At 39.2% G+C, this 26,890-nt stretch overlaps 1 protein-coding gene across 1 annotated transcript in view; it reads right to left on the bottom strand.

Moving 5' to 3' along the window:
* eng (endoglin) overlaps positions 1-26,890 on the bottom strand; it is a 141,162-nt gene that overhangs the window by 9,545 nt on the left and 104,727 nt on the right. Inside the window, exons 6-12 of the mRNA XM_057819773.1 lie at positions 26,110-26,320; positions 25,931-26,033; positions 25,653-25,845; positions 20,023-20,171; positions 17,605-17,835; positions 17,317-17,383; positions 171-281 (exon numbers count right to left, since the gene is read on the bottom strand). Coding sequence (XP_057675756.1) covers positions 171-281; positions 17,317-17,383; positions 17,605-17,835; positions 20,023-20,171; positions 25,653-25,845; positions 25,931-26,033; positions 26,110-26,320 — 1,065 coding nt within the window. The remainder of the gene's footprint in view (positions 1-170; positions 282-17,316; positions 17,384-17,604; positions 17,836-20,022; positions 20,172-25,652; positions 25,846-25,930; positions 26,034-26,109; positions 26,321-26,890) is intronic.

Genomic DNA, 26,890 nt, shown 5'->3' on the forward strand with positions numbered 1-26,890 from the left:
ACATGTCCAATCAGCCTCATGCTCAACGTTCCCAACCCTAGTTTCCAAGTTGGAACAGTGTGGATCGGTTAAAGTGTGTGGTAAAAACAAACAAACAGATATTAAAATATATGTGGGGAGGGTTGTAACCACAATGACAGCAAGTAAAAGTATTGTCAAATAAAACCTACCTGTTTTGATTTTAATAAACCACAGCGCACCAATTAGTAACACTCCTATAAGAAATCCTCCAAAAGCGATGCCCAGGATGGCGGGGAGGCCGAAATCAAAGCAGGGAGTATCTGAAACATACACGAGGAAAAAAATGGAAAACAACATGATACAACTTTCTACATAAATGACAGCGCTGAGCCTTTCCACACCTCTTCAGTTCTATTGGTACAAGCAGTAGTAGACCATGTTGACAGTCACATTGAACATCCTGGAGGCGAAATGTGGCAAACATGATGTCAGGCTGCCAGAGTGAGTTTTATTCTAGCTGCTTCAATGCAACTGAATATATAAACTGATGCCAAAATTGGAAAGAACAAATTAAGAATGACATTATACAGATTACTTTTAGCCAATCATGGGGTTCTTAAAAACGAAAAATTTAAAAGTGAGATCATCACAAGTTCAAAGTAGTATCAAATCCATTTGGAGTGAGAGGTTGGCAGTGAATGAACATTCAGTCATTTACTGCCAACCCTCCCACGTCAAATGAATAGGACATCCATCGCAGTGAATAGCAGCCAATGGAGTTGATGAAAACTGATTAAAAAAAAAAAAAAAAAAAAAACATTATATCTGTATTTTTTAACTCAATCATTGACAGTGATAGACGTCCAATCCATTTTAAGCTTTCACTTTCACTTTCAAGCAAGAATTAAGAATTTTTGTTGTTGTTGTTTTTACCCTTACATCGCACTCATTTAAGTCACTGGCTGCCATTGACGGTGCTAGACGTCCAAACCATTTTGAACGGGAGGGGTGAATGAACATTTGTCAGTGTTACTTCTGTTGCTATTCATTTTAATTTAATCTTGTGAGAATAAGCGGCATGGAAAATGAATGAATGAATAATCACTGTAATTTTCAGACTACAAGGCGCTAGAGGAGTCCCAAAAAAATCGATTACTACATGCATCGCGATTTGACACGTGACATTCGATTTAGATTCATAAAGGTTCAAAAACGATGATTTTTCCCTCATAACTTTATGGTGGCCGCTCGTAGCAGAACAAAATTCAAGACACATCTGCCGCCCGGGCACCGTTAACGGGCGCACGCACGTTATGATGGATGCTGCCAGTTACTGCGAGAGGGATTTACTACTTTTTAAAAGACTGGAAAATAAATTTGTGTATGAGACAGGCAGTTACAGAGGCGCAATCCGGTGGTCGCGCTTTTGTGTGCAACTTATTTTCTAGAGCAAGAGGGGAAGAGAGATAGTTCGCTGCTCCTTGTCTTTCAGATGTCCAGCAGTAATAAGGCAATTCAAGACCCGTGTGCATCTATAAGAGGTGAGTACACGAACCCTCTTGTACTCTTTAGCCTTTATTGTTGTTGTTTTTGAAATGTTAATAGTTAGCGAATTAGCTAGTTAGCTTAGCGCTCGGCACTAACGTGTATTTCATATGCAGAACGTGTAAAACTATGTTTAAGTACAGCGGTAACATTACAAACATGCGAAATAGTACAGAAATCTGTGAAAACAAAGTATATTGGTTAAAAGAAGTCTGATTTCTAAAGACACTGTTTCCAGAAAATGTGGAATTCATTCCACCTGTGTAAATTTTATTAGATTAGAGAGAAATAAGTACTCCCTTTAAAATGTTTAATGTTTTTGCACTTTCTTGTAAAAAAAAATAAAATGCAATAAAAAAGCGGCTTGAGGGCAGCTTTTTATTGTATGGGCATGTTTCGATCGTTCTTGTTGAATCATTAGGATATTTTAAATAAATAATGGACATACATTTGTTTGGCTACTGTAATAATTAGTAATGTACGATGCATCCATAATCGTAGTAATCGCGATAATCGTGATCATCGTTCAATAATCGAATTGTAGCACCCTGAATCGTAATTGAATCGAATCGTGGGGTGCCTAAGATGGCACACCCCTATAAGGCGTACCTGACTGTAAGCCGCTACCCACCAAATTTGACACGAAAACGGCATTTGTTCATCGATAAGCCGTACCGCACTAGAAGCCGCAGCTGTCCTCACTGTATAATGGGACATTTACATCAAAAGATAATAACCGGTCACACTTTATTTGACAGCGGCACCAAAGGACTGACATAACATCAAAAACAACCAACATTAAGCTTTCCACCACTTGGCTGTTAAGCTTCATCGCTTCAAAAAGCTTTATTTGGCCATCACTGCTACCTCAGGGGGGACAGTCAACCTCTACTGCCACCTGCTGTCACACTGTTGTTGTCCAACATGCCTCTTAGCATGCATTGCAGCGCTACAGATGTAAATAAGCATAAAAATTCATGTTCTTTGCTACTAATGTCTTCCGTTACTGTTCCAGTTGTTTCATTAATTGCTAGTTATATTGTTTAGACACAATTTATTTGACAATGGTGCAGTAAGACTGTCATAAGACCATCATACTTATGACATGGCACTACCATGAGCATTAATGAATGCTTATGACAGATGTTATTTTGTGCCATCCGGCAAGTTAACTCACTTTTAAATGGATGTAAATGATCCGAGCTGGACATAAATGCAATTAGTGAGATTATTTGCCGGATGACACTTAATGACATCTGTCATAAGCATTCATTAATGCCAATGACAGTTTCACGTCATAATTATGATGGTATTATGGCAGTCTTATGACGTCGCTGTCAAAGTGTTACCCATTAAGACAAATCAATCAACAAATAAACCACACTGGACTGTAAGTCACAGGATTTAAAATGAGGGGAAAAAAGTAGCGCCTTGTAGTCCAAAAATTGCGGTAATCTTTTAATAACATTTTAATAATTTAGAAATGTATTCATAACTATACAAAAATAATATTCACAATAGGGGTGTGAACCTCTTGGTACCTCACGATACGATATGAAGCTCATGATAACGATAATCTCACGATATGGCGATACAACGATTATCGAGACATTGGTCAGGAAATCGTTCTAGGATATTCTACAAAACCAATAAACAGAAAAACAAACTATCTTCATATTTCTTCTGTGAGTTTATCACTTGAAGACATCCAATCCACTTGAACTGTGAGGGTGGCAGCGAATGAACCCCTCCCACTTCAAACGGGCTTCTCACTCCTATGGCCGTCAGTAGCAGCCAATGCCAGGGAACGAGGTAATTTTATGCTATTTTAGGTGATTTTCAGTCACTTTCTATTGATTTTGGAGCGTTTTATGGGTCACTTCCTGTTAATTTTGGGTTATAGAACGGGAAGTGACTGAGAACGAATAGGTAGCGACTGAAACGCAACATGAAGTGACCTGTAAGTGCCCTAAAATGAACAGAAAGTGACCTGTCAATGCTCCAAAAATCTGAAAGAGTGACTGTGAATGCTCTGGTTTTGTGCGACCCAATGTTCATTCGCCCTTCCCGGTCTTAATGGATTGGGCGTCGAGCGCCATCAATGGCAACCGTAGAGTTAACTGGGACACTATTGGTGTCCCATGGTGTACAATTTTGGCAGAAGCTTGTTTTTGTTTTTGTTTGTTTGTTTTTTTTTTCACTGACACCTATTTGAAACAATATATCGATTCTTGGCATCAACACATCGATAACCTTTTGGGATGCATCTCAATATATCACCATTTTGATATTTTGTCACACCCCTAATTAACAATGCAATAATTGTAAAAATAATCATATTATTTGTGAATTTAATCTTTTTTTTTTTCTTTTTTTTCTTTTTTTTTTAATGATATACGCATTTGAATTAATTCAACAATGTAAGTGCAAATTCAGTCCAACAATGTATAAGTAAAGCATTCTACTAAATTAACTTTGTGTACAAATTGTACTAAAACCTCATGAAAACGGTTGTAAATGACCCAAAGGAAAGAAGATAAAGGAGGAAGAGGCCAGACAAAATGAAGGTTTCCCTCCATTTAATCACCCTCGACTTCCTTGCGTGATTCCAACTCTTGAATCATCTAAATGTTCCTGCGTGCTTGAGTAATGGCCGTCCGATGGCCGACAATAGCTGGAGGCCCAGTGCCCGTGTTTGGACAGCAGCGCAGTCAAAAACCCCCGTGGAAAACACAAAGGGCTTCGGGCCACGTCCCTGGAGGGTCGTTACTTGTGATTGTGGCCACAAGGTCAGGCTGCAGGCCTTCCTAGAGGACGAGCCCCCCGTCTCCGAGCGGCTCCGCGCCCACTTATGAGGCGGCATCCTGAGTTCACTGCTATGACAACCGCCTGCACGCCGCTTCTGGTGCACTCAAAGTAACAATAGCTGTGCAAACTGCAGCCAGGAGTGAGGATACAGAGCGGTGAGATATTTAGAGGCAATATAGTTGACTTATTATTCTGTTTTGCAATTGTAGGGCTAGTTAAAAACATAAATATTAATATTAAAAAACATATCATACAAGGAATAATAATCTTTTTTTTTTTTTTTTTTTTTTTTTTTTCAAAAAAGGGGGAAACGTTAAATGATGGATCATGATAAAAATGAAAAATGAATATATTTAAACTAGAACTTAACTAAAGGAGCACTCACAAGGCAGACCTCCACCTAGGCAGCCAAATTTAGTAGTCAACATTTGCCACCATGCCCCAAAATGTCATCATTTTCTCTTCTTAGCTTCTCATCTACCCTGCAAATTTGAGTTAAATAGGCTACCGTAATTGTCAGCCGGCAAATTTTGTCACTAACTCCATTTATGTCCAGCTCGGATCTTTTACATTCATTCAAATGTGAGCTAATTTGCCAGATGACATTAAATGACATCTGTCATAAGCGTTCGTTAATGCTTATGACAGTGTCATGTCACAATGATGACGGTTTTATGACAGTCTTATGACGACACGGTCAAACATAGTGTGATGGGTTAATATCTTTTGGTGTAAATATCCCATATTACAGTGAGCAGAGCCGTGGCCTATAGTCAGGTTTATAGTCAAAATGAAGGTAATCTGTTTGCAAGTTATTGCAAAATTCATTTTCTGACCTCTGTGACCTTTGACCTAATGACCCTAAAATTTAATTGCTTCTTCACTTTTATATTAGAAATATATCCTGTGAGTTTGATAATAATCCCTTCATCAATTCCAGAATTATTGCAAAATACAGTTTCAGACCTCTGTGACCTTTGACTTCATGACCTCAAAACATGAAAATAAAAATCAGCTAACCCAAAAATGATGTCAATATGGAATCTAAAAAAAAATGTAAAATTAGGGAATATATTTACATTGAATGTAGAATTTTTTCAAACAAAAATCAATGAGGATCTGCTGAATATTCCAATTTTTTATTTTATTTTCATTCATAACATAAAAGAATGAGTGTGTGACCAGGTTAAAACTTTACATCTATTCTCATTGTCATGCTATTCGTACCTTAACTCTTTCCTTGCCACAGATGAAGATAGATCGTGTGGCTTTTAAAAATAGGAATGTCCCGATCGCCTATTTTTGCCGAGTCAGAGTCACATGATTTTGAGAATCTGCTTACACCAAAAGAACAAAAGTTTCAAAAATGTTGCAGTACTGTACTATTTACAGTACTTCCTCTTCCGCTTTCTCAGTTAGTCTTCCAGAGTAAAAAATGTACAGTGATGGCAATAAATATTTGAACACCCTGCTAATTTGCAAGTTCTCCCACTTAAAAATCATTGAGGAGTCTGAAATTTTCATCTGGGCGCATGTTCACTGTGAGAGAAATAATATAAAAAGAAAAATCCAGAAATCACAATGTATAATTTTTCAAAATGATTTATTTGTGTGATACAGCTGCAAATAAATATTTAAACACCTGAGAAAACGAATGTTAATAATTGGTACAGTAGCCTTTCTTTGCAATCAGAGGTCAAACTTTCCTGTAGTTTTTCAATAGGTTTGCACACACTGCAAGAGTTATCTTGGCCCACAGATCAGTCAGTTTTCTAGGCTGTCGGTGAGAAACAGAGTTTGAGCTCCCTCCAAAGGTTTTCTATTGGGTTTAGGTCTGGAGACTAGCTAGGCCATGCTAGAACCTTGTTATGCTTCGTCCAGAGCCACTCCTTGGTTTTCCTGGCTGTGTGCTTCGGGTCACTGTCATATAGGAAGACCCAGGCACGACCCATCTTCAATGCTCTGACCTAGGAAAGGCGGTTGTTCCCCAAAATCTCACAAGACAGGGCCCCAGTCATCCTCTCTTTAATACAGTGCACTTGTCCTGTCCCATTTGCAGAAAAACACCCCCAAAGCATGATGCTACCACCCTCATGCTTCACAGTAGGGATGGTTTTCTTGAGATTATTCTTCTTCCTCCAAACATGGTGTTCTATTTTACTGTATTTTATTTTTATATTTTACTCATCCAAATGGTCATAGACAAACTTAAGACATGCCTTGACATGTGCTGGTTTAAGCAGGGGTGCCTTCAGTGCCATGCATGATTTTAAACCATGACGTCCAGTCTATTACCAACAGTAACCTTGGAAATGATGGTTCCAGCTCTTTTCAGGTCATTGACCAAGTCCTGTTGTGTAGTTCTGGGCTGATTCCTCACCTTTCTTAGGATCATTGAGACCCCACATGGGGCTCCACTCCGATTGAGAATGACTTATGTTTAGCTTCTTCCAATTTCGAGTGATTGCTCCAACTGTGGACCTTTTTTCACCAAGCTGCTTGGCAAGCCTTGTGGAGGTTAACATTTTGTCTCTGGTGTCTTTGGACAGCTCTTTGGTCTTGACAATGTTACAAATTTGTTTCTTACTGATTGTATGGGGTGGAAAGGTGTCTTAATGCTGCCATCGACCTCAAACAATTGTGTCTGATTCACGATAATACATGGAGTGGAGGTGGACTAATAGGCAGACTAACAGGTCTTTGAGGGTCAGAATTCTAGCTGATAGACAGGAGTTCAAATACTTATTTGCAGCTGTATCACACAAACAAATTGTTAAAAAATCATGCATTGTGATTTCTGGATTTTTCTTTTTAAGATCATCTCTCTCACAGTGGACATGCACCTACGATGAAAATTTCATCATTTCTAAGTGGGAGAAATTGCAAAATAGCAGGGTGGTGAAACACTTATTTTCTTCACTGTATATATGTTTGATTCGTTTGGCAGTGTAGTTGTATTTCCGGATTATGTTATTACTTTTTAGCTCTGAATTTTTTAATATATTTTTTTATTGAAAACCCGATCCTTTTAACCCAATTCCAATCCTCTGAAAAATGGCGCGATCGGCCAGATTCTCGATCACGTGATCGGACTACTACTACGACTATCTACTTAAAACTTAATCAAAACTCTTTAAATGAGTCTTCAAATGAGGGTTTACAGCAAATGAACATGCATTCCTTTGCTGCTAACCATCCCAGTTCAGATTAATTGGACGTTTATCGCAGTTAATGGCAGCCAGCAAGTTAAAAGGAATTACTTTGCATGCCGGGTTTGAAATTGGCCTTAATGTGACGTCAAATTACCATTTTTAAAGCACTTGCCAACTTTGCGCTTGCCACACGGCTACTAATCTCATGAGAGCTGAGTTAGCGGTGGACCGCTGCAGTCAGCCAAATTTAGACATATGTATAAATGTCTTAAGTTTATTTAAGATTAAATCCCTAAACATTTCGCAACAGAGATCATGCTGCGTTCGTGACTTTGGGCTCATTTTGTGTGGATTGACTTTGTAAACAGTAGCATTTTCTAGTTTGACAGTTGGCCACTGAGCCGCAGCCAAGCCATACAAATACAGTCCTTACTTTGTAACTACATGCGTTTGTTTTAGGTTTGTACAGCACTTAACACTGTTTCAACTGTGTTAAATAACAGTCATTGGTGTGAAATGGATGGAGCCAAACAATAGATATATGTACGAGGCTAGATGTCTTAGGGAAAGTCAGTGACGGGGACTTCTCTGGCTGGCGTAAGTAAGGTGAGGTAAGGTGAGTGGTTTTGTAGACTAAAATACTCTGTACTGATGATTCGGGCTGTCTTTTGAGAAAATGTTATTTATACAATGATACCTTGACTTACGAATGTCCCTACGAACGGAATTTTTAGGTTATAACATGCCTCAACGGGAAAATATTGCCTCTTGTTACGAAAGAAATTTCAGGATACTAGAAGAAGAAATACTGTACAGTACTATAAAAGATAAGTATGTTCTTCCTGCTATTAAATATTGTGCCTTAAAATCCTGCTGCTCTATTGGTCATAATCTTTCCCATCATGCATCAGTAACACGATTCTGCGTGCCTATTGGCCTACTGTTGCTGACGTTTTAATTTGGATGTCGCAGTTTGATGACGTGCACAGGCGTGATAATGTTGTTGCTGGTAGAGCGGGCTCGCTGTCTTCGCCAAAAGAGCACAAGTCTCCTCGCGTTTTTGTCTCAAGAAGAGTTTTTTGATGAGACGGAGAGATAACTTCTCCTCTGGATTAGGAAAACAGAAATCGGCGAGACGTTATCCTGCCACAAAGCCGCCGCCGTTTTCGATCTCGTGAAAGAAGAGGACATAACTTTGTCCGAAAGCTAAGAGATTTTTTTTTTCATTTTTCCTTTGCATTATGTTCTATCATCTACTTCATTACAGAGTTTTTTCAGGACCGACACAAATACCGGTTAGTCGTAGTTTGAGGGGCTTTTAACCAATTTTTGGAGCTGATATTCATTTGCAGTAAAGGTGAAAAAATTGGCGTAAAAAAAATTAAATAATGCAAATACTGAACTTCATTGAAATGCCTAAAGCATGTTTATTGAATCAAACAATTAGAAAAAAATAGCTCCAGAAGTGCCTGAATTTCCTACATCTCTTATAAAGTTGAGTAAAAGTTAAATAACTAAATGAAAAGTTAAATAAGTACAGTAGCTTTCTAAAATTTTTCCACAGAAGAAATATAACCACGAATATGAAAACAGGTCTAAACTAATGGACAAACTAAATATAGAAATAACAAATATATAACCCAGTTTTAAATTGATTTTTTTCACATCGGTCGGTCGGTCTGATTAAAAAAAAGAGGCAGATACGATATACAGTACATCAAATTTCTAAATATCGCCACCGATAATCGGCCTGGCCAATAATCGGTCTACATTTACTTGAGTAACTTCTTGAGAAAAATGTACTTCTAAGAGTAGTTTTACTAAGACATATTTTTTACTTTAGGTTTTGTAGAGTTGTGTTGTGAAGAAGAAACACTACTCTTACTCCGCTACTTTGGGCTACACTAGAGTCATAACATTTTTCCTCTTTATTATGCATATTGACTTTATCTTTACTCATGCTCTTTTGACCAATGATTTTTTTTTCTCTCGCCGTTTTTTTTCCCCAGGGGCTTAATGTGGTTATGTAATAGGTTATAGTCCAGTATAATAATATCAGTTCAAATAGATAACTTTGTGATGAGAAAAAAAACCAACGGGTTTTTAAAAAAAACATCGTTGGCCAGGGGTGTCCAAACCGGTTTAGGCACACAATCCACTCGGGCTGCACAATCTGCTCGGGGGCCTGGACCTGCTGATGATGTCACAACAGCGCTCGTGTAGCATTCGGGACTGTGGGATGTCAAACGTTACCAACCTCAGACCAGGAAAAATTTAATTGGAACGCCACTCGAACAGGGAGATTCTAGTCGCGATGTCGGGGGAAAAAAAGTACCACTTCACGAGTTTCTTCAATCTGACGACGCTCGACAAAATAGCACTCAAGACAGCGTATTGATGACACAATAATGAAGTTAAATTAAGATTATTTAAGGACAGAAATGTGAAGTAATTTCATAACATGCCAAGTAGGGTCACAATTAAAGTAATTAAACATTGTCCAACAAATAAAGCATGAAAAAATAATTTATATGTTGCATATTTGACAAAATAATCGGCGTTTCCGAAGTTCGAGCCTGAAAGGGGACGAACCCAGAAGTGATACGTCACACCGAGAACAGCATGGCAGCGCTCCATACATACGGCCGCCATACAAAGCCCTTCAAACAATGATTCAAACAGCGATATAAGCGATAGATCGAGCGCAAGGGAGGAGATCCAAGTTTTTGAAGAGTTGAAGGAAGAAGAGGAGGTTGGAATTTTATGTTGGACCTAACATGTATTAGTCAGACGCTAATCACGATGCAAACAATGTGTCTAGACTACCTGACATGGAATGGAGACAAGACCCATCGAGATTGCAAGATTGGTAAAATATAGGCTGTTATTGTTTTCATGATTTGAAGATGCAGGCATTTGCACATAATTTTATGTTTCTGTCCATCTGATGACATTGTTTAAAAAAATAATAATCAGACTTCATGTTCATTTTGGCAGATCCGGCAGCTCTCGTGCAAATAAAATTATAACATAAAAACGTTGGGGGAAAAGAAGGAGATGAGTCTTTGATGGCTTTCTCCACTTTATTGTGGCAACAATAAGAAAACAAAATAATAGCGGACTGCCGCCACATTCGACCGCGAAGTTTTGCTTCTCGCTCATCTCCCCCTCGCCTCCTACTACTCACAGCACTCCAGTCCCAGCGTCTCTTAAACGGATCGTGCCTAGTGTCTTGTTATGAGCTATTTGTTGACAAAGGTATCGAACACACGACGTACTGACAACTGTTTCTTTATTAACACATGGTGCAAACAGTACGAACACAGCTTGGGGCTCTCGGCAGGAAGTGGCGTCTAATGGCGTAAGGAAATGTAGTTTTTTCACACAAGCGAACAGATTACAAAGCACCACTTCAGTGTTGTCCCGAGACTACATTTTCCATGATTCACTGCGTGACCTGCACGCTCGCTGATTCGCTGCCAGCCATTAAAACCAACAGGCTTGTTGTCAACTGTCACCTGTCAGTGGCTCTCGTGAAATACAAACTAGAAGGCTATCAAGCGATCACCGTGAAAGAAATGCCGAACCGTACAAATGCAATGCAATGCTTGAAGCATGAAGGTGGAAATACATAATACAAATACAAATAAATGTGCACAAACTCACCGGCGGTGTGTGTCTCTTACGGCAACGTGACCGTGAATTACCGAGACGCCAACCCACTTATTAGCACAGCATCACCCCTTTCCCGATTGACAGTGGATTAACCCTTTCGGAAAGAGATCGTAGATGACGCACAATTTAAACACGCTTAACCTAGCGAACGCAACAACAACTATGATCGGGGATTGCCACGAGTTAACTTTCGGCTAACGTCGCTAGCTTATACTGTTCATTCCACAACAGTTGGCAGCTCTGCTTTGACAAAGTCATCAGTCATCTATCCAAAAATCACACTTACTTTTTGGCAAATCCTTGATCATAAGCAGACCGGTTAAGGAAGCAGGCATCTTCGAAGTGTTTGCAGCAAAGAACACTACTCGATGATGGCGTGAAATTCATTCACACGAAGCGAACGAAAGATGTCCAATTACGTGCCCTGCTATCCTTTGGCCACTCATACAACTTTTTGTTTGAGTGAGAACAAAACATCGCCACACACCGCCGTGGCATCTTACCGAAAAGCAATGCAACAAACAATACTGTTCAATGGCGGACTTCCCTCGCACTTCTCAGTGTGACGTAATTTCCGAAGATTTCTGAAGACTGCCGAAGAAAAGCATTTTCGTTGTCAAGGGCGTTGCTATGGGTTAAAAAAAGAATCTGGAAGGGTTGCGTGAAAAAAAATAACGAAAATATGCTTATAATTGTTCAGCCATTGATATTATTCAAAAACATGGTTGGCCATCCTTACTTCACATTTCCGCTTTAAGGCGCCATGTATTTTTTTTCTCATACAGTAAATTCGCTGAATGAATTGATATTTTTTATATTGCCTTTCAGCAAGGATGTAACTGAAGAAGGCAGTTACAGTGTGTACAATTGATCTCAACCGTCATGTTTCCTTCACTTTTTGACTAACATTTAATTGTTAATTGTTATCTCTGTGTGTGATACCACCAATCTTTACATACGCATTATTAAAGTTGAGCTTTTAAGCAAACACATTACTACAACTCTCAAGATCAACTGTCACACTTTTAAACATGCATTTCCATACCTGTCAACCCGAGGCCGTAAGCAATCTTACAAATAGTGACGTATGCCCTTACAAATTGGTGACTAATCTTACGTTTTCTATAATGTGCAATATGAAACAAAAATAAAACTCAATGTTTAAAATAATATGAATATTTTGGTAATATTGTCACATAAAACCTGGTGCAATCAAAGAAAAATCAGTATCTTCAGCTACATCATGATTACTAAAATTTAACATTGACTTTTGTTACTTTTGGCAATTTCTATCACGTCTTTTGATGGCTGCACTTCTTTTTTTCATTAAAAAAAAACAAAAACATAGTAACCTTTGCTGTGTTTGTAAGTCATTTAATGTTGTGAATTAACCGTTAAAGTTGTTAAAAATGCTCCCGTTTTTGCATGACTTCCCTTTTTGTCTACTTTCGACATGTGATAGTTTTAAAACTGTTTCATCATTTAAAGATACAGTTGTGGTCAAACGTTTACATACACTTGTGAAGAACACAATGTCATGGCTCTCTTGAGTTTCCAGTTATTTCTACAACTCTGATTTTTCTCCGATAGAGTGATTGGAACAGATACTTCTTTGTCACAAAAAACATTCATGAAGTTTGGTTCGTTTATGACTTTATTATGGGTTAACAGAAAAAGTGATCAAATCTGCTGGGTCAAAAATATACATACAGCAACACGAATTAGCAATTTCTTGTGAGTGATTATTGACTTGAACAATCATTGACTTGAACAAGTCAGGAAAGTCACTTGGAGCCATTTCCAAGCAGCTGCAGGTCCCAAGAGCAACAGTGCAAACAATTGTTTATAAGTATAAAGTGCATGGCACTGTTTTGTCACTGCCACGATCAAGAAGAAAACGCAAGCTATCACTTGCTGCTGAGAGAAAATTGGTCAGGAGGGTGAAGATTCAACCGAGAATCACCAAAAAGCAGATCTGCCAAGAATTAGAAGCTGCTGGAACACAGGTGTCAGTGTCCACAGTCAAGCGTGTTTTGCATCTCCATGGACTGAGAGGCTGCCGTGCAAGAAGGAAGCCCTTGCTCCAAAAGCGGCACCTTAAGGCTCGACTGAAGTTTGCTGCTGATCACATGGACAAAGATAAGAACTCCTGGAGGAAAGTTTTGTGGTCAGACAAAACAAAAATCGAGCTGTTTGGCCACAATGCCCAGCAATATGTTTGGAGGAGAAAAGGTGAGGCCTTTAACCCCAAGTACACCATGCGTACCGTCAAGCACGGTGGTGGTAGTATTATGCTGTGGGGCTGTTTTGCTGCCAGTGGAACTGGTGCTTTACAGAGAGTAAATGGGATAATGAAGAAGGAGGATTACCTTCAAATTCTTCAAGATAACCTAACGTCATCAGCCCGAAGATTGGGTCTTGGGCGCAGTTGGGTGTTCCAACAGGACAATGACCCCAAACACACATCAAAAGTGGTAATGGAATGGCTAAATCAGGCTGGAATTAAGGTTTTCGAATGGCCTTCCCAAAGTCCTGACTTAAACCCCATTGAGTACTTGTGGACAATGCTGAAGAAACAAGTCCATGTCAGATAGCCATCAAATTTAGCTGAACTGCACCAATTCTGTCAAGAGGAGTGGTCAAAGAGTCAACCAGAAGCTTGCCAGAAGCTTGTGGATGGCTACCATAAGCGCCTAATTGAAGTGAAAATGGCCAAGGGACATGTTACCAAATATTAGCGCTGCTGTATGTATATTTTTGACCCAGCAGATTTGATCACTTTTTTCTGTTCACCCATAATAAAGTCATAAAAGAACCAAACTTCATGAATGTTTTTTGTGACAAACTATCTGTTCCAATCACTCTATCAGAGAAAAATCAGAGTTGTAGAAATAACTGGAAACCCAAGAGAGCCATGCCATTATGTTCTTCACAAGTGTATGTAAACTTTTGAGCACAACTGTTGATTCAAGATTTTGCCGATTTAGGAGAATTTTAGCTAAAAACTTAGGTTACTTAGGTTCGCTTGGAAGGTTCACTACAACAGAGCCTTTCTGAGAGGTCTACTGCTTTAAGATGGCGGCTGTTTACTAATGCCGCCGAGTCTGTCATTTCGCATCTAGTTTTATATGCATGAGATATCTAGTGTAACATCAAGTGGCCGTAGATTGTAAGCTGTCGGCTACAGTGAGGAAATATTGGAGCCACCGAGCTCAGCATCGCGTTTGCAACAGCGTCACAAAACTCTTCCCTCCTTTCCACTCCCGCATCATTCACCAAACTTAGTAAAGCACATTGTCTTGTTGCAAAAACGGTGACAAAACTCGAACGGAGGAAAAAAAAAGTAATGCACGAAAAACGTATAGATTTTGAACGTACGGTGTACACATACTGGACTGTCTCAGGAAATTAGAATACACAATATTCTAATTTCCTGACTGTCTCAGGAAATTAGAATATTGTGTATTCTAATTTCCTGAGACAGTCCTGTATATATACACAGGACTGTCTCAAAAAATTAGAATATTGTGTATTCTAATTTCCTGAGACAGTCCAGTATAAAAATCAGTGCTCACTTGTACAAATTACGCCGAAACCGTACAACTTGACAGGTATGCATTTCACAGGAGAACACTGCTCTGGGTGTGCATCCATATCCCACTCCTATCGCAGTTGCTTTTCAGTTCCCCTGTCTTTAGTTTGTTTTTCTCTCCTATAGCTGCTCCATGTCGAAAAGGATATGTATGGATGCTCGCGGAGGGCACCACGGCGCGGGAGGGGAAGATTGAAAAGAGAGCAAGGCCACTGCGCTCACGTGCGCAGGCATGCACAGCGCCTTCTCTGTTTTATCCAAATTATTTATTTTATTTAACATCCATACATCGTTTTAGTATAAATATATGAACATATATTTATTTATAAAAAGGTTAGCGAGAGAGAAGTCGGCCCGACCCGACCGTAAATAATCACACATAAGTCGCTCTAGACTAAAGACGCACCCTCTGCCAAACTATGAAAAAAACTGCGACCTACAGTGCCTTGCAAAAGTATTCGGCCCCCTTGAATCTTGCAACCTTTCGCCACATTTCAGGCTTCAAACATAAAGATATGAAATTTAATTTTTTTGTCAAGAATCAACAACAAGTGGGACACAATCGTGAAGTGGAACAACATTTATTGGATAATTTAAACTTTTTTAACAAATAAAAAACAGAAAAGTGGGGCGTGCAATATTATTCGGCCCCTTTACTTTCAGTGCAGCAAACTCACTCCAGAAGTTCAGTGAGGATCTCTGAATGATCCAATGTAGTCCTAAATGACCGATGATGAGAAATCGAATCCACCTGTGTGTAATCATGTCTCCGTATAAATGCACCTGCTCTGTGATAGTCTCAGGGTTCTGTTTAAAGTGCAGAGAGCATTATGAAAACCAAGGAACACACCAGGCAGGTCCGAGATACTGTTGTGGAGAAGTTTAAAGCCGGATTTGGATACAAAAAGATTTCCCAAGCTTTAAACATCTCAAGGAGCACTTTGCAAGCCATCATATTGAAATGGAAGGAGCATCAGACCACTGCAAATCTACCAAGACCTGGCCGTCCTTCCAAACTTTCTTCTCAAACAAGGAGAAAACTGATCAGAGATGCAGCCAAGAGGCCCATGATCACTCTGGATGAACTGCAGAGATCTACAGCTGAGGTGGGAGAGTCTGTCCATAGGACAACAATCAGTCGTACACTGCACAAATCTGGCCTTTATGGAAGAGTGGCAAGAAGAAAGCCATTTCTCAAAGATATCCATAAAAAGTCTCGCTTAAAGTTTGCCACAAGCCACCTGGGAGACACACCAAACATGTGGAAGAAGGTGCTCTGGTCAGATGAAACCATAATTGAACTTTTTGGCCACAATGCAAAACGATATGTTTGGCGTAAAAGCAACACAGCTCATCACCCTGAACACACCATCCCCACTGTTAAACATGGTGGTGGCAGCATCATGGTTTGGGCCTGCTTTTCTTCAGCAGGGACAGGGAAGATGGTTAAAATTGACGGGAAGATGGATGCAGCCAAATACAGGAACATTCTGGAAGAAAACCTGTTGGTATCTGCACAAGACCTGAGACTGGGACGGAGATTTATCTTTCAACCGGACAATGATCCAAAACATAAAGCCAAATCTACAATGGAATGGTTAAAAAATAAACGTATCCAGGAGTTAGAATGGCCAAGTCAAAGTCCAGACCTGAATCCAATCGAGAATCTGTGGAAAGAGCTGAAGACTGCTGTTCACAAACACTTTCCATCCAACCTCACTGAGCTCGAGCTGTTTTGCAAGGAAGAATGGGCAAGAATGTCAGTCTCTCGATGTGCAAAACTGATAGAAACATACCCCAAGCGACTTGCAGCTGTAATTGGAGCAAAAGGTGGCGCTACAAAGTATTAACGCCGAATAATATTGCACGCCCCACTTTTCAGTTTTTTATTTGTTAAAAAAGTTTAAATTATCCAATAAATTTTTTTCCACTTCACGATTGTGTCCCACTTGTTGTTGATTCTTGACAAAAAATTGAAATTTTATATCTTTATGTTTGAAGCCTGAAATATGGCGAAAGGTTGCAAGGTTCAAGGGGGCCCGAATACTTTTGCAAGGCACTGTATAGTCTGAAAAATGGGGTACTTACAATGTAACTCATTACTTGAGTATTTTTTTCACCAAACACATTTTTACTTATACTTAAGTACATTTTTTGGTAGACTACTTTTACTAGAGTCATATTATTTTGAAGTAACGCTACTCTTACTTGAGTACAATTTTTGGCTTCTAGAATGACTCAAATTTGTTTGGCTGTTGTTTTATACCGGTTTTACCCCAATTATAAAATTTAATGTGACATTTCAGTTATGCTTGGAATGGATTAGGGCATTTATATGGAAAACGCATCCCTACTTACGGAATTTTCAGGTTACGAGACTACTTCCAAAACCTATTAATTTCGTAAGTAAAGGTACCACTGTATTCTTAAGTATGCAGTAAAAACTCCTATAAATACAAATGGATGCAGCACAACCACATCCAAACCTGCTGGAAGGCCAACTTTTGCAAAAATGTCAACTTTAATTGTGTGCAGAGAAAGCAGTGAGTATTCGTGCAAATGTTGGAGATGAAGCTAACTCACTCAGTGTTTGTTGACATGGCTGTGTGACCTCCAAGTTCCTTTTCACACGTCCTCCATCGCCACATTTCTGGTGAGCAAAAAAAAAAAAAAAAAAAACAGACAAACAGTTGACCGTGTCGCCCATCGTTTCAGCCTCTAATGAGCCCTAAATTCTGCTGCGGCATCCTCCATGATCTTCACATATTTTATCAGACGTGCATGACACCCTACATTTCTTACTAGCAATTTAATGAGCTGTCAAATGCTTTGACTGGTATTAAAAAAGCAGAGCGTGTTTTTAGTTGTTACCTCGCTGTAGCACAGTTTGACAGAACATTCCAGGTCCCAAGTAGTGGAGCTGAGCTCTTGCAGTTGATCCAAGGAGAAGCTGAGTCGTGTGCTGTTGGGACACGAATTGGAGGAGCAGAACTCTGGTATGAAGGGAAGCTCTTGGACTACTGGACAGGAGCCTTTGGAGCGCACGAAGCAGCTTATCACTTTGATGGTCAGGACGATGTCACCCAAAGTGTGCCCCGAAATCTGACAAAATATGAAACAAATAAAGTAAATGAGTAACAGTGTGCACATACTGCAGCCTAATCGAAATTAATTTGTCACAAATAGACGTCCAATCCATTTCCACCATGCTTTAAAAAGGAACCTTGGACTTAAAGACTCTTAGGCTCCAATAAGCCACAACCGTTATCTTTTACTAAAATATCCTATTAGAAACACATGAAATATTGCCATTGATTTAAAAATCTATAATATTTAGTTCATGTTTTGCTCTACGGAGGGTGCCATGTTTTACGCGCACGATGGATGCTCTGGGTGATGACGTACTTGGCCTGGACTGGAAGAATAGCTGTGCTAGCTAGCAAGCGAATGACGACTGGCATGATTTTGTCACATTTTGCTGCTGGCCAGATTGTTTTGTTAGAGAGGTGTGGGAGGTGTTCCCGACGTGGTACCTGCATCCAATTCCAGCTCATTAGCAGTGTCTTTAAACCAATCCTAGGCAGGTTGCCGAGATACTGACTTGCTGCCATTTAACCATTTGTATTCTCGATCCCTTCGTTGCTTGCCTTGGTTGTTTACATGGCGAGACGTCCTACACATGTGCACATCGGTTAAATGTGCACATCGGTTAAAAGCGGAAAGTACTTACTATTTGTGTTTTTATTGATTGTTTTTTTACTTTTGCATATGTTTCCGTCTCATACTTTTAAGCATAGTGTTTCCTTGCGGTAGCTTTAAAGCGAATTGTTGATCTGTTGACCACATTACTCACGTAGCATATTTAAACCACTCTTATTTGACATTACTCTATTTAAGTATTTTCCTAAGGCATCTTCAGTATGTTCTGTCTCTATGCAGCCAAACAAAACAAGCTGAAAGCGCACGGTAGTACTCTGGGTGTCAAATTAGCCTCCTGTAGCACGTTTCACTGGTGTAGCACATTTTGGCAGAACACTCTTGTCACGTCTAATCCCGTCTTTCCTGTTCATTTTGCTTTTGCTACTCTTTATTTTTTATTTATTTATTATTTTTTTAAATTTTAACTCATAATAATGTTTATCTTTTAAGAACTACTAGTCTTTCTATCCGTGGATCCCTTTGAAGGTGGATGATAAAGGTGTCACAAAACATGGATTTTTCATGAACGGATCGGATTACGCAACAGTTCGGGACGCGAGTGGTCCGCGGATTGGTGGATGGGGTGGGGAGGCAGTGTTCGCGTTTGTGTGACGGCCACATATATAGCGGATGGAGGCGAGGCAAAGGCTGCTAATGCTAAATAACCGCTCATCTCCATGCCATTTAAGCAGCCCTTAGAGGCAGAATCTGCCTGGGCTAAAGAAATTACAAGAAGCGATTGAGATTGAAATATGTATTTCTGCATGTTTGAGGCCATATTCAACTGTGCAAAACAAAGGTCTTAGACTTATGATGAATGTGATTGAGCCACGCTATCATCTCCCGTCGTGCAACCACGTCAGTGAGAAAATCATGCCGTGTCATTATGAAAATGAAAAGAAAAAAACTGTGAATGATTTATCCCTGATGTTGCGCTCCTCACAGATGATGGCAAGACGCTATCTTGCAGCACCTGGTACTTCATTGACTATTGAAAGAGCGTTTTCTACAGCAGCGTACATAGTAACTGCAAACAGGTCAACACTCTCCTCTGACAATGTGGACATCATTATCTTTTTGAAAAAGAATTTAACATTATAAGCTTGGGTATTCTCTGTTTACGCTTTTTTTTTCTTTTCAGTTGTGGATATATCTTGCACTTGTGTTCTCCATAGTCAAAAAATAAGATGTGCCTTCAATTGCACTTTAGGTTGTTTTGTTATTCACTGTCCATGTTTAAAATATGAAAAATGATCCGTAACTTACGATCCATGATCATATCCGTACCGCCAGTTTTCTGAAAGGTGACACCCCTAGTGGATGCAATATAAAGTTGGCTACAGTCTAGATTTTTGTGTTTATAATGTGATGTGCGTATAAACAAAATTAGCATGTTTTTGGTCAATTTAATCCATCAAGTTTAATTTTGTCACGAAGACTACGCTACGATTTCCAACCAAATTTAACATGTAAAATGTAGAAATACGAGACAGCCAACAATATTTTTAAGAGGTCTGAACTCTCCTGTTGAAGCTCCTACGGCAAACACCAACCTTTCTCAGACTGTAACAGAGTTGTTGTTATTCCTACCTCAGCATAGATTCTCTTGTCGCTCTGCACCTTGGTATTTGGATCCAGGGGCGAGCGGTAATCAGGTGAGGTGTAGAGTTGCATGAGCAAAGGCATCTGATGAGGCTCCGGTGTGGTTAACTTCACTGCCTCTGTTACTGTTTCTGTAACTGAAACAAAAAGCCAGCATGTCAATGTATAGTATTCATTTACTTATGTCCAAATGATCAAGTTTTTTGTTTCTAAAGGGCACAACAAAAAGTAACAACAAAAATTATCTTGAGGGGAGAATCAAGCACTAGTATGACGAAATTAAAGTCGTAATATTACGTAACGTTAGGTATTTTATGTTATGTGTCTGGATGCAGCATGGCTAATTCGTAGCATTACGTACTACACGTAATATTACAAGCAGTAGCGATATGTGGTCTATTTTTATGTACTTTGTAAAGCTTTTTGTAAATATTTTTGTCTTTCTTCTCCAGCGTGCCCTATGAGCACCACATGTAAATCTTACGTCTCATAATATTACATCAAGTAACCAAATTTACGCCGTTGTAAATTTTTCGTTTTAGCAATGTTGCATCCATATAGTTTACTTAAAAGTTTGAAAAGTTATATAAAATCTTTAATCTTATAGTATGATCATTGTTGTTTCATCAACGATGATGTTAACGAAAATATTTTGTCGAAGAACAATTTTTCAATGACGTTGACGTGGCGGTGACGAGATAAAAACATGGCTTGGGAGACTAAAACATTACAAGACGAATGCCAGTTTTCATCTAACGAGTTTCTGTCATATGTTCACAATGCGTGACATTTTCATATTGTAAGTTGCTTCACACACTAAATGTAACTCATAGTGTTAGCATAGCATTCATGTTAGCGTTAACATTTAGCATGGTAAGCATCGTCTTAACTCTTGGATTTAAAAAAAAAATTTTTTTACATATAGTTCGTGGCGTCCAAGTGGGTTTAAAAAATTGAAAATAATGGCGTTTTCCTGCTGAGTAAACGCTACAATATGTGTTCATCTGTCAATGTTCATTGGAAATAGTTGTAAATTTATTTTTGGACTAAAAATTTTGAATTTTACAGACGAAAGCATTTTGAGCAGTCGCCGACTAAAACCAGACGAAATTTGTCTCAAATTTCGTCGACTAAAACTCGACGAACACATTTTGATATGACTAAAATATGACTAAGACTAACAAGTATTTTTGTCCAAAAGACAAAGACCAAATTTAAAAGGGCTGTCAAAAACAACAGTGAATTTATGACTTTATTGTAATACAATTACGACTTTACTGTAGTAAAATGACGACTTTAAAATTTTTGTAATATGAAAATTTCTCCAAATATAATGACTTGAATCTAATATTACGACTTTAATCTTTTGTATGATTATGGTTTAGCTGTGCTGCAGCCATAAATATTACATAGAGTACAAAGATATGTGCTAATTTATTTACAATATATAATAATATTTAATAAAATAATATACAGTGATCCTTCGCTACTTCGCATTTCTAACTTTGTGCCATCAGTCCATCGCGGATTTTTTTTTCAATTTAATAAAAATAAAAATTTTTTAAAAAAAATACAGATGAGCCGTCCTGAGCGGATCGCGTAGTCCCACTCTGGCTCCCTCCGTCCCTCTCCCTGCTCTCTGTTGGTCAGGCAGTGAGCGCACTGGAGTTGCTTATTAAAGATAACCATGAATGAGAGATGTTTAATGTTTGAACTTGCCAGAGTAGCGGACTTCAAAGCGTTGCATGCGTCAATCATTGTTTAACTTGTTAAACAGTTGCTGTGGCAACTCATTGCGTGTAAGTGAGCAGCTTGAGCAGAGATGAATGGGCTCACACAATGATGCATTTAATAAAGACAAGCAATTTTTGCTTTATTCTTGTTTAAAAATAATTTGGTAGGACAGTAACATGTTTAAAAGTTATCATAATTATTAGATTTGAAGTGCTTAAAAAACATTAAAATATAAAAGGTTTTTTAAATATGTATATATATATATATATATATATATACACATATATATATACACATATATATACAGTGGGGAGAACAAGTATTTGATACACTACCAATTGGAAAACCCATTGACAGTGTATCAAATACTTGTTCTCCCCACTGTATATATATTATAGTTTGTGGAAAAAAGATACCATATGTATCTCTTTCCAATGCTAAATCTGAATAAATACATTGGGAAAAAAGAAAAAAAAAAAAACTGGGGGTGGGATGGGGGGTGCTACTCCGCAGTTTTTTACTTATCGTTGCGGGTTCTGGTTCCCATTGACTGCGAAAAAGGACGGATCACTGTAATAATAATTAATTTGCAAAATAATTTATTGTTGCAATATTATTACTCCAATCTTGTAATGTCTTCTTAACTCTTGTAAAAATATTTTTTTTTCAACTAATATTACAACTTTATTCTTGTGAACCTATTTTGTTTCTTTGTGTGTCAATAATATGCTGTCGTGTCAGTGTTGTTTTCGTCAAAGAAGACTATAACAAAAATATTTCGCCAACTAACTACTTTTTCATGACGATGCCGGGACGAGAAAGAGCTAAAATGTGTTTCAGGAGACAAAAACATAACAAGACCAATGCCAGTTTTTGTCTGAGAACGAGACGTCACATGTATAGTTATCCTGCATCGTAGCAGTGTCTGGTTGTGTCACTAGTGTGACGTGCTGCGCTCCCACCTGCCACCCTCAACTCACCATGCAGTGTCCTCTCCAGTCTCCAGGCTTGCTCACACGTACACACGGTAAGATTTGTTTTCTTATCTTGGCCAGAGAGAATATGCAATGTTGCTTTAGCCTTTAGCTGAGTGATCATCACACACTAAAGGTAACTCATAGCGTTAGCATTAGGCAAATGCTAACGGCCAGTGCCCTCTTAAACTCTCGGACAACCTTTTTTTTTTTTTTTTTCATTCAACTCATGGCGTCCAGGTGGGTATTATTAATTGAAAATAATATCCTGTTTTCCTGCTGAGTGTGTATTATCACCAAATTGCCGTTGTCCTTGTAGACGCTGCAATATGTGCTTGTCTTCCAATGTTCATTCGAAATCGTTGTAAACCTTTATTTATTTATTTTTGTTGAGTAATTTTCGTTTTAATTTTACAAATACATTTTTAGTTCATGTCAACTAAAACTAGACGAAATTAGTCTTGAGTTTTCGTCAACAAAAACTAGACGAAGACAAACACATTTTTAGATGACTATAACATAACTAAAGATTGATATGCTTCTGCGACAGACCTACGCCGTCAAGGCGGACCCGATTTACGACCCTCCGCCGTAGCCTGACATGCACCTCCACAATATCCTGACTATGTGTCACGTCAACGCGTGGTGACGTAACGTAAATGGACTGTGATTGGTCTGCTCAGACTATTGTTTTCGGTTCAGCGCAAAATCACCGCCATTTACAAACATTCTTGGGCTACATTTAAAAATGGACCAAGCCCATGAGAGGATCATCGAAGAAGAGGTCCGCAAGTACGACTACCTGTACAATGTTTCGTCAAGGCATTATAAAGATTGCCAAATGGCAAGCAATTCGTGGAAGGAGATTGCTGAAAATGCGGGTCTGAAGTTTAGCGAATGCATAAAAAAATTGAAGAACCTCCGAGACAAGTACAGTATGTGTGTGTTCAGAAGCGAATGGCCACATGAAGTGGTGACCCAGCTGGCCAAAAACTGCCAGCTTTTTATCACTTTATGTCATATTTTTGGTTAGTGCACTTATTATTTATTTTGTACATATGTTTGCTGTGAGTCTGTGACGTATTTACAGTTAAACTTCAAGTATATGAAGAATAAAGCACAGGATTGGTGTCAAAAGAGTTGTTTTGATGTTTAATTTAGAGCTGAAACGAGTACTCGAGCAACTCGAGTAACTCGAGTTTAAAAACTGATCCGAGTAATTTTATTCACCTCGAGTAATCGTTTATTTTGACAGCTCTAAGCATCACGTTTTGCTAGGACTACTTTTAATGCGGGACAACGCGCTGTCACGTGCGGAGAGGAAGAAGGGAAAAAAAAAAAAACTTACTGCAGCCGACAGCCGCCACAAACGACGCCAACGTTGCTAAATACTAGCCCGCACAATGCTACATTGGTAACAGGCAGCGTCTGGCGCGTCTCATAGAGATCACATGTATGTTGAACTAGATGTGATATGACAGACTCGGCCGCGTCTGGGCAGCGTTTGTAAACAGCCGCCATCTTAAAGCAGTACAGCGCTAAGCGCTAATAAATAAGATTAACGTTACTGTCGCTACTAGCTCACGGAACGTTAGCCCTGCGGAGGGCTAGGTTTCAATTAATTATGACCACTGTCGATGCGTGGCTAACGTGTCTTACATACAGGCTTTAACATAACATAGCATTGTGGAGTGATGAGGGTGTAAAATAAAAACTTAATCATGCACTGCAAAAACTCAAAATCCTATCAGGACTTACAGTTTAGACTAACTTAAAACTTAACTAGAACTTAAAAATGGCTTGACACAAAGAGAAATTCAATTGAAACACGTGGGGAAAAAATCGTAACTTTTAAGTGATGTGTGTTATCAAGCGTAACAGCATTTCTAGGTAAGATATATATATATATTAATAAGATCTAAAAGTTTTTTGAGTGAAAGCAGTGAATTAATCTTTTTTTTTTTAATTCTAGTTACACCTGAGATGCAATTGTTGGCTGTTTTCAACAATACACATCGAAAATAAAGACATTGAGTGACTGAAAATGGTTCAAGATTAGATGAAATGTCTTGTTTTCTCATGTATATGTATAATTGCTCTTCACCTAAAAATATATTTGTTTCATCCGATTACTCGATTACTAAAATATTCGATAGCTGCAGCCCTAGTTTAATTTTCAACAACAGACAGTTTATACACTTGATACATCATTATTAATTGAGAGTGCCTTGGCACGCCATTTCATTTTGCCATAGCACAGTTACTTGAGGTGACTAAAAGAAAGCCATCAGGTCATTTCAAACAACTTCGTAGTTTAAGTAATCGCTTTCTGAAAGTGACGGTGCTTTGCTGTGCGTTGTCTGGTGTAATAGCAAGGCCTGTACAAGGCGCACTATGTCATCAAACCGGTCCATTGACATGAGAAAGTAGCAAGTGCATTTCCTTATCGAGACGCAGTGGGCAAATCAGTGTTGTAAATACGGCTGTTCTCAACCGGCAGACCAGCTCCGCAACAGTCTTTTGCGTTGCCTACACCTCAACATTTGTATGATCAACATTTGCTGTTCAATGTTGATGAGCTGAAGATCCACATCCAAGTGTTCCATCTCCAATGGCATTGTTGTCAAACCGGAAGAAAACTAGAGGAAGTCAACGAGAGTCCTCCAAAACCGTACAAACAAAACGCCACACCCCTCTCTAGTGGCTTGGCGGTGAATTACAGAGCAACGCGTTCACTCGCCGTAGAACTTTGAATGCTCACTGACGCCGTAGGGTCTACATCGTCGCTACGCCGTCATCGCAATGCAGAAGCATAACTCAGCCTTAAGTCTACTGAACACTATCGTCCCAAACACTAAAATGAAAATTAAAAGGGCCGCATAAACAACATTGCCCCAATATTTTCCTTACCTGCTGGGCCGTCTCGACCGAGCACCAGTAACAACTGGGAACCCTCAGGCCTCATTTCGGTATAGCTGGTGAAGGCATCGGCTTTAAAATACTCCAAAGCCTTCTTTTGTACGACCTCTGCCTTGTCGCTGCGCAGCTCAAACAGGGGTTGGATTCTGGGGGGCATGCCGGGTAGCACAACCTCATTGTTGGACTGGAAATGTGTGGAAGCAGGCTCAGTTAATTAGTCATGACTCTCGAGCCGTTAGTGTGAATAATGTAAGTTGGCAAAGTCCTACCCAGAACATAGTGTGCTGCGGGTTAAGGAAGGTCCACGTAGTGCCCTGAGGACCCCTCAAGAACACGCTGGACTTCTTTGTGTCTACACGAACTGACACGTTGCTGTAATACCAACAATGAAAGACTGAAGGTATTTACACTTCAGGAGGAGCAGTGCAATATATATTTCGCTGCCTACCGAATATTGGCATCCTCGGGGATATTGATGATATGAAGTTCCGGTGCGTCGGCGTTGGCAACGGAGGCGCGTTGCCGCTGCTTCTCCCGCTCAAGTGGCGGTGAGCAGGACTTAAACGAAGACGTCAATGGTGCTGCTTCAATCTTCATGAAGTGTTTCTCTGACGGATCTTCGCTTTGGAGCACGCACTCACGAGAACCGCCTTTTGTTCCTGCAGGAGTACCTTGTTTTGAAATTCATGTGTATACGTTGACATTTCAGTAAAATGAATAGAGCATATAAGAAAAATAATCATGTTGACTTTTTGATTGGCAGCCAGGAGTGTATTCCTCGTTTTGAATTCAAATGAGTTTAACACTAGAAGACGGCAAGGCGGAAGGGTGGCAGTGAATTTGTTCGTTCACTGTTAGCCCTCCCAGGTCAAATAGATTGGACATCTACTGCAGCCAATGGCAGTTAACATACTGTGCGATACATATGCCTCTATACGATATTATGCTAAGTAATTCCACCTCCTAAAAAGGAGCAGAGCCTCAACAAAAGACGCACTAGCTATCTCAGCACTTCCAAATATGGTTATGTTGACCATGATGTATTGCAAAAGTTTTGCAGGTAAACTTCATTTGACCTTCTTTTACTTTCCAGCTTTAATGGAAATACTGCATTTTAGAAACATCCTGAAGTATTACACAGAAGCTGAATACTAATAGCTTTATAACTACTGCACATAAAAAAAAAGAAAAAGAAAATGTTTGCTCATATTAAAAATCTATGTCTGCAA

This window comes from Corythoichthys intestinalis, chromosome 17 (assembly GCF_030265065.1).
Source record: "Corythoichthys intestinalis isolate RoL2023-P3 chromosome 17, ASM3026506v1, whole genome shotgun sequence".
In the NCBI taxonomy this organism is placed as follows: Eukaryota; Metazoa; Chordata; class Actinopteri; order Syngnathiformes; family Syngnathidae; genus Corythoichthys; species Corythoichthys intestinalis.